The following is a 17,210-nucleotide window of genomic DNA, read 5'->3' as shown; positions in this document are numbered from 1 at the left end:
GCCATACTGTACCGATGACAAGTACTTCCCCCTCTCCAAGTACCACATGAGTCTTACATTTACCATCTTTTCTAACACTTTACAAATGCAGGATGTCAAAGATATAGGACGATAGTTCGTAGCCTGAAAATTATTTTTCCCAGGCTTCGGAAATGGGAGAACCACTGCCACAGCCCAAGAAGATGGAAAGTCACCGGTATGCTGGTGATTTGATAAAAAGTTAAAAGCACTGTCAGACATGTTGCGCAAGAAGGCATAAGGAATATCATCTGGGCCAGGAGAAGAGTCATGACACTGGGACAAAGCAGTCTGCAACTCGGAGACAGAGAAGGGGACATTATAAGACTCCCCTTCAGTGGAAGAAAAGTTTATGCCAACAGATTCCATTCTCTGGGGGTGAAGTGCGCCCGGGGCTGCAGGATGTCTCCGGAACCACTGGCAAAGTTCTCCGCGAAGATGTCGGCGACAGTCCTAGGGTCTGCCATCGTTCGCCCAGCAGACAACAAAACTGGTGGGGAAAGAGCAGAATACTTCCCAGCAATTTGGCGGGCTTTGTTGAAGACATCCGTAAGAGGGGTGCGGACATTTATGGAAGCGTCGAAAAGCTTCCAGACAATGCGGGTCCCCACGATGTCGCCGGAGACGAGAGAAAGCTGCCTGTTTCTCTTTCACAGCGTTAGTGCATGCTGCGTTCCACCAAGGAACGGGACGCTTAGTAAAGCGACCTGACGTCCTAGGGATTGTCTGAAGCGCTGCTGAATATAAAAAAATGAGTAAAATAATCAACAGCCTCAGCACAAGTAGAAAAGTCAGCCAACGGACGGATAAAAGAGCTATGGTCTGTGAATCGAGGCCAATCTGCCTTGTCTAAAACCAAGCGTGGGGGCCAGGACTGTGGCTCAGAGTTCACAGATTCTAATAAAATCGGAAAGTGGTCACTACCGTGTAAATCCGGTAGGACCCGCCAATTAAAATCAAGGAAAGAATTAGATCTACACAGAGAAAGATCGATAGCTGTAAAAGTCCCAGTAGGACTGTGGAAATGTGTAACATCCCAGAATTTAAAACCTCAATCCTCATCCTCAATAAAAGAACCGATTAAAACCCCACGAGGATTACTAGCACCTTCATCCCACAATGGGTGACGGCCGTTAAAATCTCCCAACAAAGAAAAGGCGGAGTCAGCTTGTTACGTTCACCGGTTAAACTGGTAAGATTGGCATCGGAGAGCCGGTGAACAATAACAATAAAAAAAAACACTGCAGGTTCAACTGGTGAGGAAATGCAAAGGGGTCACTTTAAAAGCTATTTTAATAACCCATAATGAAATTGACACATATATAACAAGAAACATGAAACACAGATATATAACATGAAACACAGGAAAATGACATACACATATACATATAACACAGTAATAAATACAACAATAAAGAACCCAACTTAATACCTAACAATAATCCTAATCCTATATAGAGGCAATGTGGAAAACACGGACGAGGGAAGTGATACTTATGCGGTGTCGCAGTGGTGAAATGCTGGGTGATGGTTGATCCCACGGTAGACCCAAGAGGCGTTGTGTTCACTGGTTGAGGCTTGGATCTCAACTGCCAATCCAGAAAACCAAGAGCTGGCTCAACACTTTCGGTTGAGTCGAAAGGGGCCGCGTGAATCCAACTTCGGGACAGTAGCGGGCTTCATGAAACGGTGACGTGGAAGGTTCACGAGACGGTGGCGTGGAAGGTTCACGAGACGGTGACGTGGAAGGGAGGCGGAGAGGTGGCGAACGAGGTAACAAGCGGAGGAGGTGATGGTAGTAATGCATGTTACGGGCGGGCCGTAACATTTCCTCCCCCCTAAGACCTCCGTAATGGGCTCATGAAGGAGGTGAGACGGGAGATCTTGATAAGGCGTCGGCGATGATGTTGTCCACCCCCTTGATATGGTGGACTTCCAAGTTGAAGGTTGAGTTAACAAGGCCCACCTAAGAATGCGTTGGTTTCGGTTCCTCATGGCGTGAAGGAAGGCCAGAGGATTGTGGTCGGTGAAGACCTTCGTGATGTGAGGACCAGGATGAAGATAGCACTCAAAACGTTGGAGCGCCAGGACGAGTGCCAGAGCCTCCTTCTGGATGGTGGAGTAGTTGAGTTGATGGTGTTTCAGTTTTGCAGAGTGATAGGCGATGGGATGGAGGATGCCGCTTGTAGGTTCCGTTTGTAGTAGGACAGCACCCACTCCAACTCCACTCGCGTTCACTTGTAGATGGAAGGGGCGGGAGTGATCTGACGTCCAGACCACTGGTTCCGAGGAGAGAAACGCCTTGAGGTGTTGGAAGGCTTGGTCACAGGTCGGGGTCCAGTGGAAGGGGACGGAAGTGCTGATAAGGCCCGTCAGGGGGGCGGCCAGGGTGGAGAAGTTCTTACAGAAGGGTCTGTAAAAACCAGCCATCCCCAAGAACCTCATGAGAGCTTTCCTGGTGGTAGGGACAGGAAGCCAAGGATGGCCTCCACGTTAGCTCTCTTGGGATGAACCTTGCCGTTCCCCACCACATGTCCCAGGTAGACCACCGTAGACTTCCCGAATGTGGACTTGGCCAGGTTGATTGTAAGCCCGGCTTCCTGCAACCGACCCATCAGCCTCCGAAGACGGGTCAGATGTGTCGCCCAGTCGTCTGCAGTCACCACCAGGTCGTCCAGATATGCAGATGTTCCCTCCAAGTCCTGAGTGATGTAATTTATAGCCCTCTGGAAGGTGGCGGGAGCATTAGACAAGCCAAAGGGCATCACTGTGTATTGGTATAGTCCGAAGGGGGTGATGAAGGCGGATATTATTTGGGCCTCGTCCGAGAGGGAATCTGGTAGTAACCTTTAAGTAAGTCTATAGTGGTTACAAATTTGGCTACTCCTATACTATCTATAAGGTCCTCTATCAAGGGCAATGGGTAGGAGTCTGGCACCGTCACTTTATTTAATTTCCTGTAGTCGGTGCAAAATCGACTACTACCATCTGGCTTAGATGTTAACAGGCAGGAGAAGCCCAGGAGATATACTAGGTTCTGCAAGGTGATGACAGAGCAGATAGTCTACCTCTTTTTCATCAAGTCTCTTTTAATGGGTGAAATGCGATAGGCTGGTTGTCTTATAGGCTTGATGTCATTAGATATTAATGTTATGTCATGTTGGATAGTATTACAAACTCCTGGAAGGTCACCTGTGATTTCAGAAAAGTCTAGCAATAACTTTTAAGATCAGACTGTTGTGAAGGTGTTAAGGAAAGAAACACCTCATCAAGGTTGGACATGATTTGGCTGTTTGAGGGGCGTCCTTTAGGTGACGAGAAGAGGAATTCGATGTCGGACTCTTCCTCGGGGGCACAGGACCAGACTCCTTCCTACCAGACATACAGGTACAGTGCGAGACAAGTCGTCCTCTGGTTCTCTGGAGTGGTAAGGTTTCATTAGATTAATATGAACTAGTTGGGAATCCTTACGACGGTCAGGAGTGTGGACCACATAATTTAATGGACTTAGTTTTTGAGCCACAACATAAGGTCCCATGAACTTACTGTGAAGAGCATTGCCTGGAGTGGGGAGAAAAGTAAAACCTTGTCTCCTGGTTTGAAACTTCTCATGACAGATTTGGGAAGAGAATTCTGTTGCATTTTAGTTTGAGATTTGAGGAAGTTTGATTTAGCAAAAGATCTGACTTCACTGATTTTATTCTTAAGGTTACTGATGTAGTCAGACACACTGGGGCTTGAAGGAGTATTTTGAGTAAACCATTGATCCTTTAATATTTTGAGAGGCCCCCTGATCTGTCTACCATAGAGTAATTCAAAAGGGAGTAACCTAAAGAATCTTGAGGAGATTCTCTTAAAGCGAAGAGAAGGAAAGAAATACTTTCATCCCAGTCTCCTTGATGCTCCAAGCAATACTTCTTCATCATGGATTTTAATGTTTGGTGAAACCGCTCCAGACAGCCTTGGGATTGGGGTGGTAAGCCGAGGAGGTAACATGGTCGATGTTTAGCTCATTCACTATCTGTTGGAAAAAATGGCTAGTGAAATTGCTACCCTTGTCAGACTGAATTTGTTTTGGAATTCCTACCGAGGTGAAAAAATGTATTAGATGTTTTACAATGGTCTTTGATGTGATGTTCTTAAGAGGGAATGCTTCAGGGTACCTGGTAGTGGGATCCATGAGGGTTAACAAATACTGATTCCCTCGTTTGGTTTTGGGTAAGGGCCCTACGCAGTCTAGAATGATCTTTTCGAAGGGCTCCGTCTGAACTGGAATAGGCGTCAGAGGAGCTGGCACAAGGCGTTCGTTAGGCTTACCCACAATTTGACATATGTGACATGTTTTTACATAGTGTGACACATCCTTTTTCATTCCTGGCCAAAAAAATGTTGAAGAGCCTTCTTGTAGGTTTTTGGATGCCTAGATGACCTGACAATCCATCATGAGCTAGTTCTATAATGGCTGGTCTTACAGACAAGGGATGACAACTTGATGTGTTTCTGACCAGGTGTCTAGTTGTTTCAGTTCAGGAGGTCTGTAGGCACGCATCAGGACTCCTTCCTGATAATAAAAACAAGGCAATTTAGACATATCCTTTGTCTCACTGGCAACATGTCTGATCTTAGCCAAAGTGAGATCCTGTTCCTGAGCATTAATCAAATTCTCCTTTGAAATGATGTTATTATACAAGTTGTCAGTAGAGGCAATCATTGGTGGAGGAGGTGATGAAAGGGCAGGGGACTTGGACTGAGACCTGGTGACTGCACACACTGGGAAGAAGTGAGGGATGTTTCGTCCAGGGTCTTAGTGGGACTTTCTGTTAAGGGAGAATCAAGAACAATTAAGTTTGGAACAGCCAAGTTACCCGCAAGATCATTACCCAGTACAAGATGTACCCCGGTACTGGCAGTTCACCAGGTTTAATGGCTACCTCAACCTCTCCTGAAATGAACGGGCACTGTAAGCTAATATTAGCCAAGGGATAGGAGAGCTGTGATTCGAGACCTGTAAGGATCACCTTCTCCCAGTGAAAGCCTGTTTGATGTTAGGGATGACATCTTCCCTTAAGATGGATTGGGCAGCACCTGTATCACGCAGAACCTTGATATTTATTGCCTTGTCTTTACCATCAGTCAGGGACACTTTACCTTGATACATGTACGAGTCATAAAGTTCTAGAGGAGAGTTGACAGGGTTAGCTAGGGCCACTGGTTTCTTGTTCTCAAATGTGTTAGGTCTAGGGGCCACAAAAGAAAATTGACGTTGAGAACCCTTGCAATTTGGGTGTCTACATTTCTGGATCGTGTGACCTGGCTTCTTACAGTATGTACACCAGGGGGAATTATATGCATTTGGCGAGAATCCGGTTGGCTTACCACCCGCGCCCCAAAACCTTCCCCAAAGGAGGACCTAACATTAGACAGTGAACCACGACCTCTACTACCCAGGGATCCCATCAACAAAGCAAACGCATCAGCCACTTTAGCGGCAGACATAAGATCACTCTCTCCCCGTTCTTCCACATGCCTCAGAATATTAAAGGTAACTTGTTCTTCCATTCTTCCAGGACCATTAGATTGAGCAACTCCGAAAAGGTGGTAATGTTAAGGGCGGCTAACCATTTCTTAAATTGTCTTAGTTTCTCACTAGCGAATTCAACATAGGTGTGAGACTCTGGTTTCACATACTTTCGAAACTGTTGTCTGTATCCATCAGAAGTGATAGAGTAGGCGTCTAGAATGTTACCTTTGATCTCTTCATATTCTACCTCATCACTAAGGCCGTTGTATACCCTATAAGCTTTTCCTACTAGCTTAGGGACAAGGAGAGACACCCACTGATCCTTGGGCCATTTATTCCTATTAGCAATGCTCTCAAAAGCGCGAAATGACCCGTCAACATCAGATTCATCAAAAGGGGGAACTAGCGGAGCAGCTGTAGCAGGATTAAAGCTTGCTAACTGTTTCTTTATATCTATTTCTTCCCTCTAAACTTAGCGTCATTTCGTAGGGCTAACTCCTGAATTTCTAACTCTTTCTCCTGCCTTCTAAGTTGTAACTGAAATTCTCTCTCTCTTCTTTTCTGCCTGTAGTTCATTTGTTTTTGCCTGTCTTTTTTTCTGCCTGTAGTTCTTTATCTTCTTTTTCTGCCTGTAGTTGCATTTCTTTTCTTCTTTTTCTGCCTGTAGTTGCATTTGTTTTCATGCATCCGGTATTCTAGTTTAAGCTTCTCAATTTCCCATTGACTTATCCTACTCTTATCCTGTTCTTCCTGGGGACTGTGTATTATAGTCCTCGTAGAGGCTGACATGGGAGTTAACTCTTCTATGGCATTTCCTAGCAACTGACCTTCTTGCACTAGATGTTCAACAACTACATTCTTAATGACCTCTTTAGTCATCTGAGACGTGATGGGAACATCAAAATGTTTAGCGATGGTCTTCCATTGGTCCTTCTTTATATTAGCATATTTAAGTTGTTCCAGAGAAGGGTCGGCACAAAATCTTCAACGTTAAACTGAGCGGAAGCCATATTAAATAGATGTTAAACCACAAAAAAAAAAAATGATAAGCGAATTACTTAAGTGAGGAACTTGGCAGAGTGATAATAAAGGCAACCTTGGAAATTACCTAGATTATACTTAAGTAAACACTTATGAGTACAATCACTAATGAGGGGTAAACTAGAGAGTTACGGCATTAAGAGGGATCCGGATTACTCTAGTTACGAGACTTGAGAGTGAGGAGCGAATTGTACTGAGACTTGTTATTGATAAGGAGGCGGATTAGTCTGAGAGACTAGTTAAAATGGCCGATTCTAACTAGCGAGAAAAATGATCCGCGAAGTGAGGGATTGAGGGTTCGCATGAACATATGATGATCCCAACACTTGGATAACACTTATTACACACCTGCCTATGTGCAAAAATAGAGATAAGTGCTATCGGTGAACACGCCTTTCTACCTGGTTTCCTGCTCTACCACTGCTATGCGATACCAATGAAAGTCACGAAGCACGTTTAACCCAAAAGGAGCCACTTGATCGCACAAAGGTAAATTTAAACCACACGCAGAGTAAGTCACAGAAAAAAACACATCAGAGTCACAACACCACAGAAACACAAGCAATCACAGAAAAAAGTCACTGGAAAAATGGAACACTGAACATGGGTTATAATGGTCCTGTCACGGTCGCCAATTGTTACGTTCACCGGTTAAACTGGTAAGATTGGCATCGGAGAGCCGGTGAACAATAACAATAAAAAAAAAACACTGCAGGTTCAACTGGTGAGGAAATGCAAAAGGGGGTCACTTTAAAAGCTATTTTAATAACCCATAATGAAATTGACACATATATAACAAGAAACATGAAACACAGATATATAACATGAAACACAGGAAAATGACATACACATATACATATAACACAGTAATAAATACAACAATAAAGAACCCAACTTAATACCTAACAATAATCCTAATCCTATATAGAGGCAATGTGGAAAACACGGACGAGGGAAGTGATACTTATGCGGTGTCGCAGTGGTGAAATGCTGGGTGATGGTTGATCCCACGGCAGAACCAAGAGGCGTTGTGTTCACTGGTTGAGGCTTGGATCTCAACTGCCAATCCAGAAAACCAAGAGCTGGCTCAACACTTTCGGTTGAGTCGAAAGGGGCCGCGTGAATCCAACTTCGGGACAGTAGCGGGCTTCATGAAACGGTGACGTGGAAGGTTCACGAGACGGTGGCGTGGAAGGTTCACGAGACGGTGACGTGGAAGGGAGGCGGAGAGGTGGCGAACGAGGTAACAAGCGGAGGAGGTGATGGTAGTAATGCATGTTACGGGCGGGCCGTAACAATTGCAAATATATAATGAAAATTTATATATATATATATATATATATATATATATATATATATATATATATATATATATATATATATATATATATATATATATATAAAATACATTTACACAATAATGACATTGATAAAATGAACCCTACCATCTGTAAATTCTCACTTTCGAAGGTCAAGATAACAAAGCCGGTAATTCCGTTTTGCTACTATAAAACGAGTCTACGTCAAACCTACGCCGTCACCTGAGTCCAATATGAAGACCATCGTACTGTGCCTGCTCATCGTCGGCGCTCTGGGTTAGCATCTTCTTGAATGCATCCTTCATCAGTAACTCACTCATCCATTAAACTAAAACATTTCCATAACAAGTCCTCCTCCCTCGACAGCCGCCCCCTCTCGCAAACCCATCTTCCATCGAGGTCTGAACAGGATCGTCGGTGGACAGGAAGCTACGCCAGGACAGTTCCCTTATCAGCTCAGCTTCCAGGACACATCTTTTGGATTCGAATTCCATTTCTGTGGAGCATCCATTTACAATGAGCACTGGGCTGTATGTGCTGGACACTGCGTTCAGGGAGAAGACATGAACAACCGGACTACCTCCAGGTATGGACTCATCCATTTAATACTTATTGCAAATATACTATAGAACACACACACACACACACACACACACACACACACACACACACACATTACTATTTTAGTTACCTCAATCATTCTTTAGGCAATTTACCTAAAATATTGCCAATTGGTGTTGGTGTAAACAATAATCATAGTCATGTACATAAAAGTGACTGTCGGGAAGCTTCGGCTTGACAGTCTCTGCCATTTTTTTTTTTTTTTGTAAATGTCTTTCTCAAATGTATTTATGCTAATGGGCAATAAACCTTTACTTACTTACTTACTTACTTACTTACTTAGTTACTTACTTACTTACTTACTTACTTACTTACTTACACACACACACACACACACACACACACACACACACACACACACACACACACACACACACACACACACACACACACACACACACACATTAATTATATACATAATTTACGACCTCTGGTTTGCAGGTTGTGGCTGGTGACCACACTCTTTACCATGATGAAGGACACGAGCAGAAGGTAGTACTCTCCAAAATTATCCAGCACGAGGATTACAACTCCTTTACCATCAGCAACGATGTTTCCGTTCTCCATCTGTCGAAGGCTCTGACCTTCAACGATAGGGTTGATTCTATCCTCCAATCTGAGAAAGAATTCCTCGGTGACTGTGTCGTGTCAGGCTGGGGCACAACTACTGAAGGAGGTCAAAGTCCGGCCAATCTTCATTACGTTGAGGTTCCTACCGTTACCGACGCTGAGTGTCGCAAACACTATGGCGACAGTGAGATCGAAGACTCCATGATCTGTGCTGGACTGCTTGAAGGAGGAAAGGATGCTTGCCAGGGTGACTCTGGTGGACCTCTGGCATGTAACGGCCACCTGACTGGTATCGTGTCGTGGGGATACGGCTGTGCCCGTCCCAAATATCCAGGCGTTTATGCTGAAGTGGCCCACTTTAAGTCCTGGATTGAGGCAAACACTGTATAAATATTCTGCATCATGTATCACATTCGCAAAGTAATAAAGGACACATACCATTAACATGTCTTTCCAATTCCATAATTGTCTTCCATACATTTAGCTACACTGAGGTGAAACCATTTATTACGAATTTATTAAGTTTCTAATGTTTATGAAGAAGTAGGTAATATGGACAAATAAGATATGAATTTTTTTTTAACCACGTACTTCATTAGAGACTTTAGACTCTTGACCAGGAGTGTTGGATTTGAATATATAAAAAAAAAGAAAAGAGAAAAAAAATAAGGTTTTGATAATGGGTATGGAACAGGCGGGTATGGAACAGGCAGCAGAATTGCAATGAGTGATCACAGATACCACACTCTCACTTTATAACTAACAAACCCAAAACTCAACAACCTTATCATAACATTAGGGAACATGCAATAATATTTGATCATTCGTTTAAAGAACACTTTTGCTTGATGTTTAGAACAATTAATGAAATAGAGAAGGTTTAGGTTTTAAGTTTATGAACGGCCGGTATAATACATGCTTTCCTGTTAAAGGATAGTTAACAACCAACCACTTCTTGAAGCACTTAGAATAGCTGAATTTTACCTACTTCTTCGAGATAAACCTAAAATAAACTTGTAACACTATAATGATACTTGAATAATGTGAGGGTTGTTTCATGTAAATTCTTGGCATACCAAACTCCTTCAATATTGTGACACCTTTTTACCTTGAGATTTGTGTACGATCAAACCATTTTATTAACATTAGGTCAGAAGATTAATGGCCACAGTCTTCACTATTTTAATAGTGAAGACCAAATCACTAAATAGTAAGCAGACGAAATATGGAAAAGTGTCATGGTACTGAAGGGGTTAAGAATTGTACTGTGTATCTTTGATTCTTCCGTGTAGTGGAGAGTATATCCCTTCCCATCCCCTTCAAAAAAAAAAAAAAAAAAAAACACTACTACAGTAGTTGACTAACAGAGGCTAGCATTAGCCAACGTATTATTAAAGAAACGTTGCGGAGTTATCATCTCTCGCTAACAAACCAGTGGGGTTTATTTTCATATACATACCACCACATAGTGCAACAGTGCGATACTAAGTTCCGTTCTTTGGTGGTAAATTAACACATTAAGTTATGCGCACTGAAATGGTCAGCAGCAATATCAACACCATTTATCAACGTTGAGAGACAAGAGAATGCCCGTGAGACAGCAGTCAGGTCAGCTGTTTATTACAACGCTATGCAGCTTATCGCCTAACCACGATTTGATCTATTCTAATTCTTTTTTTTATTTTTCCCCTCTATCCCACACTAGTCTTTCTCAAGAGCTTCTGATTTGACAGCTTTAATACCTTACCAAACGTTTTACTAAAATATAGTGTCGTAAATAGCACCATTATCTGCCGCTTCATAAACTCACTATAAAAGCTGAATAAGTTTGTAAGGAACGACTTCTCTCTTGGTAAAGCCATGTAAGAGTAATTTATTAAGTTGTGTTTGTTTAGATGCTCTAATGTTCTTCCTATTATTGACTCCATTAATTAACCTACAATTGAACTTAATAGAATTGAATCTGGAATTTTCTGCATGTTTTTTTCTGAGGAAATGCAGTTGAAAACCCCTCGTTCAAAATTTTACTAATCTGATTCCCAGACCTAATCAGTTCCCTATTAAATGTCTTTAAAGGAACTATTTCTTTTCTAGCTTTCCTCCTATATGGCTGAAAAAAAAAAATCAGTTAGGATCCGTCTTTACTTGCCTGGTTACCTTCCACTCATAATTGCTTTTAGCTTTCTTCGTTACCCTCTTATCTGTGTAATTCGTTATAATATAACCTTGAAGGCTCATCTCCCATACATACTTCTCTTCCGTCTTATATAGTGCCATCATGTTAGGGTCATTCATGTGTTATCTTATTGTTTGATCTACATGGCTTGTTAGCTACTTGGTGTCTGTAATTTTGCAACAAAATATCTATACACCTTATTAATGTTTACCTACCCTGATTACCTCCCTCGATAGGCCTTTTAAATCTCCCAAAACCTCACATCGCCCATCTCAGCATAAGCTGACCTGTACCAAACCTCACTTGCCACTCTCTCCCCTCTGTCTATTATTTCTCCTGGTTTCCCGCTCTTCGCACATCTCCCTACCTTTCTCACCAAGCCTTCTTTATCAACATTTACCTGCCCTGATTACCTCCCTATCGTCCTTTCAAATCTCTCAAAACCTCATATCGCCCATCTCAGCATGACCTGACTTGGACTGATCCTCACTTACCGGTCTCTCACATGTCTATTATTTTTCCTGTTTTACCGCTCTTTACACATCTTCCTACTTTTGTCATCAAACTTTCTTTCTTTCACCTCCTTTCTGGGACTTACCTGACCTTCCTTTTTTAGTCCCTCTACATCTGCCCTCCTAAAGTCAAGTACTTTTCTAGCAATTTTGCTTCTAAAAAGATTGATGTCATTTTATTTTATACCTAATTTCACTGAGGTCACTGTTACAAAGCTGTCTACCAACATCTACTTGAGTAACTGATTACTCTCTGTTTGTCAGAATTATGTAAATCTAGAATATTATTTCCCAATGTGTGTTCTAAGATTACCTTTTAAGAAAAATTCCTTTATGACCTTAAAAAAAAGTAATTTGTTTCACTGTTCCCACTATAAGCTCAATCAATATTTCCCCAATTGAAATCACCCACCACACGCACCTGCCTATACCTGGCTGCTCTATTAAATTATTCCCATAGTGCAGAGTTGATTTCAGTCGTAGCATTCGATGGCCTGCACACATTACTACTGATTGTGATCCTTCTGAAATATCCACTCATAAAGACTACTTTGCTATCTGTCTTAATTTTTCATGTGACGTGAGGGTGATGTATTATAGTCGTGGTGGTGATAGTATTGACAAAGAAAGACATTGTATGATGTATGGAGAGGACGCTTGGAGAAGTATGTTGTACTGACAGGCCTAGGCGTGGTAGTGGGAGGAACTAGACGGGAGAGGAGATAAAGATGTCACGTGCCACTGCCCCGCACTTACGATAAACTACTGTGAGTCATAGTTGTGGATTTCTACGTTTGCTGCTTGTTGTATTGGCCACTCACCTCTTCCTCTTGAAGTTTCTGATTTTAATTCTCGTCAATTTACACCTATGAGGACGTTATGTTTCTATCCTTGACAACTTGCAGCTTAGTTTTGAGAGCTAGCGCCTTCCTTCCCACTCCAAGCTATTCTAGGATGCTAAAGGTTGAAATTTATCAAGAGAAAAAGTGTTTATACATATATATATATATATATATATATATATATATATATATATATATATATATATATATATATATATATATATATATATATATATATATATATATATATATATATATATATATATATATATATATATATATATATATATACACTTTTCTCTTGATAATTCATTTTAGCATCTAAAATAGCTATTCTAAGATGCTAAAGGTTGAAATTTATCAAGAGAAAAAGTGTTTATACATATATATATATATATATATATATATATATATATATATATATATATATATATATATATATATATATATATATATATATATATATATATATATATATATATATATATATATATATATATATATATATATATATATATATATATATATATATATATATATATATATATCTTTTACGTACATACGAGCATTGAAAGTGATTCCTATGACGGAACACCGCGAAGCACCTTAAAAAATGGCTTCTGGGTGAGGGCATTTATTTTTGGAAAAAAAAAAAATCCCTGAACGAAAGATAACTCAAGACTACAATCTAAAGATTTTTTCTACAAAATTCATCATTCATCCCCCATCCCCCTCGGCTGAAACCAAATCTTATCAAGAACATTATGCATTAGTAAAGGAAAGACATATGTAGGTTTGTGGTCTTTATTATTTCGTGAATTCTACAAATGTGATAATTGAAGCATAACATTTAAACAGTGTTTGCTTCAATCCATGCCTTGAAGTGGGCCACTTCTGCATAAACCCCTGGATAGTTGGGACGGGCACAGCCGTATCCCCACGAGACGATACCAGTCAGGTGGCCGTTACATGCCAGAGGTCCACCAGAGTCACCCTGGCAAGCATCCTTTCCTCCTTCAAGCAGGCCAGCACAGATCATGGAGTCGTCGATCTCACTGTCGCCATAGTGTTTGCGACACTCAGCGTCGGTAACGGTAGGAACCTCAACGTAATGAAGATTGGCCGGACTTTGACCTCCTTCAGTAGTTGTGCCCCAGCCTGACACGACACAGTCACCGAGGAATTCTTTCTCAGATTGGAGGGGGATAGAATCAACCCTATCGTTGAAGGTCAGAGACTTCGACAGATGGAGAACGGAAACATCGTTGCTGATGGTAAACGAGTTGTAATCCTCGTGCTGGATAATTTTGGAGAGTACTACCTTCTGCTCGTGTCCTTCATCATGGTAAAGAGTGTGGTCACCAGCCACAACCTACAAACCAGAGGTCGTGAATTACGTATATAATTAATGTGTGTGTGTGTGTGTGTGTGTGTGTGTGTGTGTGTGTGAGTGTGTAATTCACCTCGGTTGCCTGCTGGTCACCCAGCCAGTTTTCCCCATTACGGAGGGAGCTCAGAGCTCATAGACCGATCTTCGGACAGGACTGAGACCACAATACACTCCACACACCGAGAAAGCGAGGTCACAACCCCTCGAGTTACATCCCGTGCCTATTTTCTATTAGGTGAACAGGGGCTACACATTAAGAGCCTTGCTCATTTGCCTCGCCGCCTCCGGGATTCGAACCCGGACCCTCTCGAGTGTGAGTCGAGCGTGCTAACCACTACACTACGCGGTGTGTGTGTGTGTGTGTGTGTGTGTTATGTAGTATTTTTTTCAAAGACAACTATTAGGTAAATGAGTGCATACCTGGAGGTAGTCCGGGCTGTTCATGTCTTCTCCCTGAACGCAGTGTCCAGCACATACAGCCCAGTGCTCATTGTATATGGACGCTCCACAGAAATGGAATTCGAATCCAAAAGAAATGTCCTGGAAGCTTAGTTGATACGGGAACTGTCCTGGCGTAGCTTCCTGTCCACCGACGATTCTGTTGAGACCCCGACGGAAGGTAGGCTTGCGAGAGGGGGCAGCTGTCGTATGAAGAAAAATCGTTATAGAGATTTTTAAATTTAATGGTGTAAGTTATTAAAGATGGCGTAAATGGAGATACTAACCAAGAGCCCCAGCAATGAGGAGGCAGAGCACGAGGATCTTCATGTTTAATACTGGTGACGACGAGTATTTGCTGCATACTTCGTTTTATAGCAGCAAGTCGGAATAACCCGCTTTGTTATCAGGACTTCAAGCGTTGGGAAGCTGCAGGTGCATTTCTTTTTTCTTTCATGGTCACCCTCTGGTATAACAGTCATGAATGTCCTGTCTTCTTTCCTATTCTAATTATGTATGTATAGTTATATATATATATATATATATATATATATATATATATATATATATATATATATATATATATATATATATATATATATATAATAAAATACATTTACACAATAATGACATTGATAAAATGAACCCTACCATCTGTAAATTCTCACTTTCGAAGGTCAAGATAACAAAGCCGGTAATTCCGTTTTGCTACTATAAAACGAGTCTACGTCAAACCTACGCCGTCACCTGGGTCCAATATGAAGACCATCGTACTGTGCCTGCTCATCGTCGGCGCTCTGGGTTAGCATCTTCTTGAATGCATCCTTCATCAGTAACTCACTCATCCATTAAACTAAAACATTTCCATAACAAGTCCTCCTCCCTCGACAGCCGCCCCCTCTCGCAAACCCATCTTCCATCGAGGTCTGAACAGGATCGTCGGTGGACAGGAAGCTACGCCAGGACAGTTCCCTTATCAGCTCAGCTTCCAGGACACATCTTTTGGATTCGAATTCCATTTCTGTGGAGCATCCATTTACAATGAGCACTGGGCTGTATGTGCTGGACACTGCGTTCAGGGAGAAGACATGAACAACCCGGACTACCTCCAGGTATGGACTCATCCATTTAATACTTATTGCAAATATACTATAGAACACACACACACACACACACACACACACACACACACACACACACACATTACTATTTTAGTTACCTCAATCATTCTTTAGGCAATTTACCTAAAATATTGCCAATTGGTGTTGGTGTAAACAATAATCATAGTCATGTACATAAAAGTGACTGTCGGGAAGCTTCGGCTTGACAGTCTCTGCCATTTTTTTTTTTTTTTTTGTAAATGTCTTTCTCAAATGTATTTATGCTAATGGGCAATAAACCTTTACTTACTTTACTTACTTACTTACTTACTTACTTACTTACTTACTTACTTACACACACACACACACACACACACACACACACACACACACACACACACACACACACACACACACACACACACACATTAATTATATACATAATTTACGACCTCTGGTTTGCAGGTTGTGGCTGGTGACCACACTCTTTACCATGATGAAGGACACGAGCAGAAGGTAGTACTCTCCAAAATTATCCAGCACGAGGATTACAACTCCTTTACCATCAGCAACGATGTTTCCGTTCTCCATCTGTCGAAGGCTCTGACCTTCAACGATAGGGTTGATTCTATCCCCCTCCAATCTGAGAAAGAATTCCTCGGTGACTGTGTCGTGTCAGGCTGGGGCACAACTACTGAAGGAGGTCAAAGTCCGGCCAATCTTCATTACGTTGAGGTTCCTACCGTTACCGACGCTGAGTGTCGCAAACACTATGGCGACAGTGAGATCGAAGACTCCATGATCTGTGCTGGACTGCTTGAAGGAGGAAAGGATGCTTGCCAGGGTGACTCTGGTGGACCTCTGGCATGTAACGGCCACCTGACTGGTATCGTGTCGTGGGGATACGGCTGTGCCCGTCCCAAATATCCAGGCGTTTATGCTGAAGTGGCCCACTTTAAGTCCTGGATTGAGGCAAACACTGTATAAATATTCTGCATCATGTATCACATTCGCAAAGTAATAAAGGACACATACCATTAACATGTCTTTCCAATTCCATAATTGTCTTCCATACATTTAGCTACACTGAGGTGAAACCATTTATTACGAATTTATTAAGTTTCTAATGTTTATGAAGAAGTAGGTAATATGGACAAATAAGATATGAATTTTTTTTTAACCACGTACTTCATTAGAGACTTTAGACTCTTGACCAGGAGTGTTGGATTTGAATATATAAAAAAAAAGAGAAAAAAAATAAGGTTTTGATAATGGGTATGGAACAGGCGGGTATGGAACAGGCAGCAGAATTGCAATGAGTGATCACAGATACCACACTCTCACTTTATAACTAACAAACCCAAAACTCAACAACCTTATCATAACATTAGGGAACATGCAATAATATTTGATCATTCGTTTAAAGAACACTTTTGCTTGATGTTTAGAACAATTAATGAAATAGAGAAGGTTTAGGTTTTAAGTTTATGAACGGCCGGTATAATACATGCTTTCCTGTTAAAGGATAGTTAACAACCAACCACTTCTTGAAGCACTTAGAATAGCTGAATTTTACCTACTTCTTCGAGATAAACCTAAAATAAACTTGTAACACTATAATGATACTTGAATAATGTGAGGGTTGTTTCATGTAAATTCTTG

The 17,210-nt window shown here is 41.5% G+C and overlaps 2 protein-coding genes across 2 annotated transcripts; one reads left to right on the top strand and one right to left on the bottom strand.

The window, feature by feature from the left end:
* The first annotated feature begins 8,035 nt into the window (after window positions 1-8,035).
* LOC123517390 lies at window positions 8,036-16,583 on the top strand. Its single transcript, XM_045277402.1, is given in 9 exon segments — window positions 8,036-8,175; window positions 8,266-8,457; window positions 8,460-8,485; window positions 8,962-9,479; window positions 13,479-13,708; window positions 13,793-14,008; window positions 15,172-15,249; window positions 15,340-15,560; window positions 16,014-16,583. Coding segments are annotated over 9 exon segments (2,046 nt in total). The 5' UTR covers window positions 8,036-8,132; the 3' UTR covers window positions 16,536-16,583.
* Window positions 13,411-14,855, bottom strand: LOC123517430 (trypsin-1-like). Its single transcript, XM_045277465.1, has 3 exons — window positions 14,736-14,855; window positions 14,431-14,651; window positions 13,411-13,992 (listed from the first exon to the last, which is right to left on the bottom strand). Exons 1-3 carry the CDS (start codon window positions 14,776-14,778, stop codon window positions 13,471-13,473), a joined length of 786 nt encoding a protein of 261 aa, XP_045133400.1. The 5' UTR covers window positions 14,779-14,855; the 3' UTR covers window positions 13,411-13,470.
* Window positions 16,584-17,210: the final 627 nt, after the last annotated feature.

This window comes from Portunus trituberculatus, chromosome 42 (assembly GCF_017591435.1).
Source record: "Portunus trituberculatus isolate SZX2019 chromosome 42, ASM1759143v1, whole genome shotgun sequence".
NCBI classification, from domain to species: domain Eukaryota; kingdom Metazoa; phylum Arthropoda; class Malacostraca; order Decapoda; family Portunidae; genus Portunus; species Portunus trituberculatus.
The sequence above is the reverse complement of the archived record's forward strand: the minus strand, read 5'-3'. Positions and strand labels throughout refer to the sequence as shown.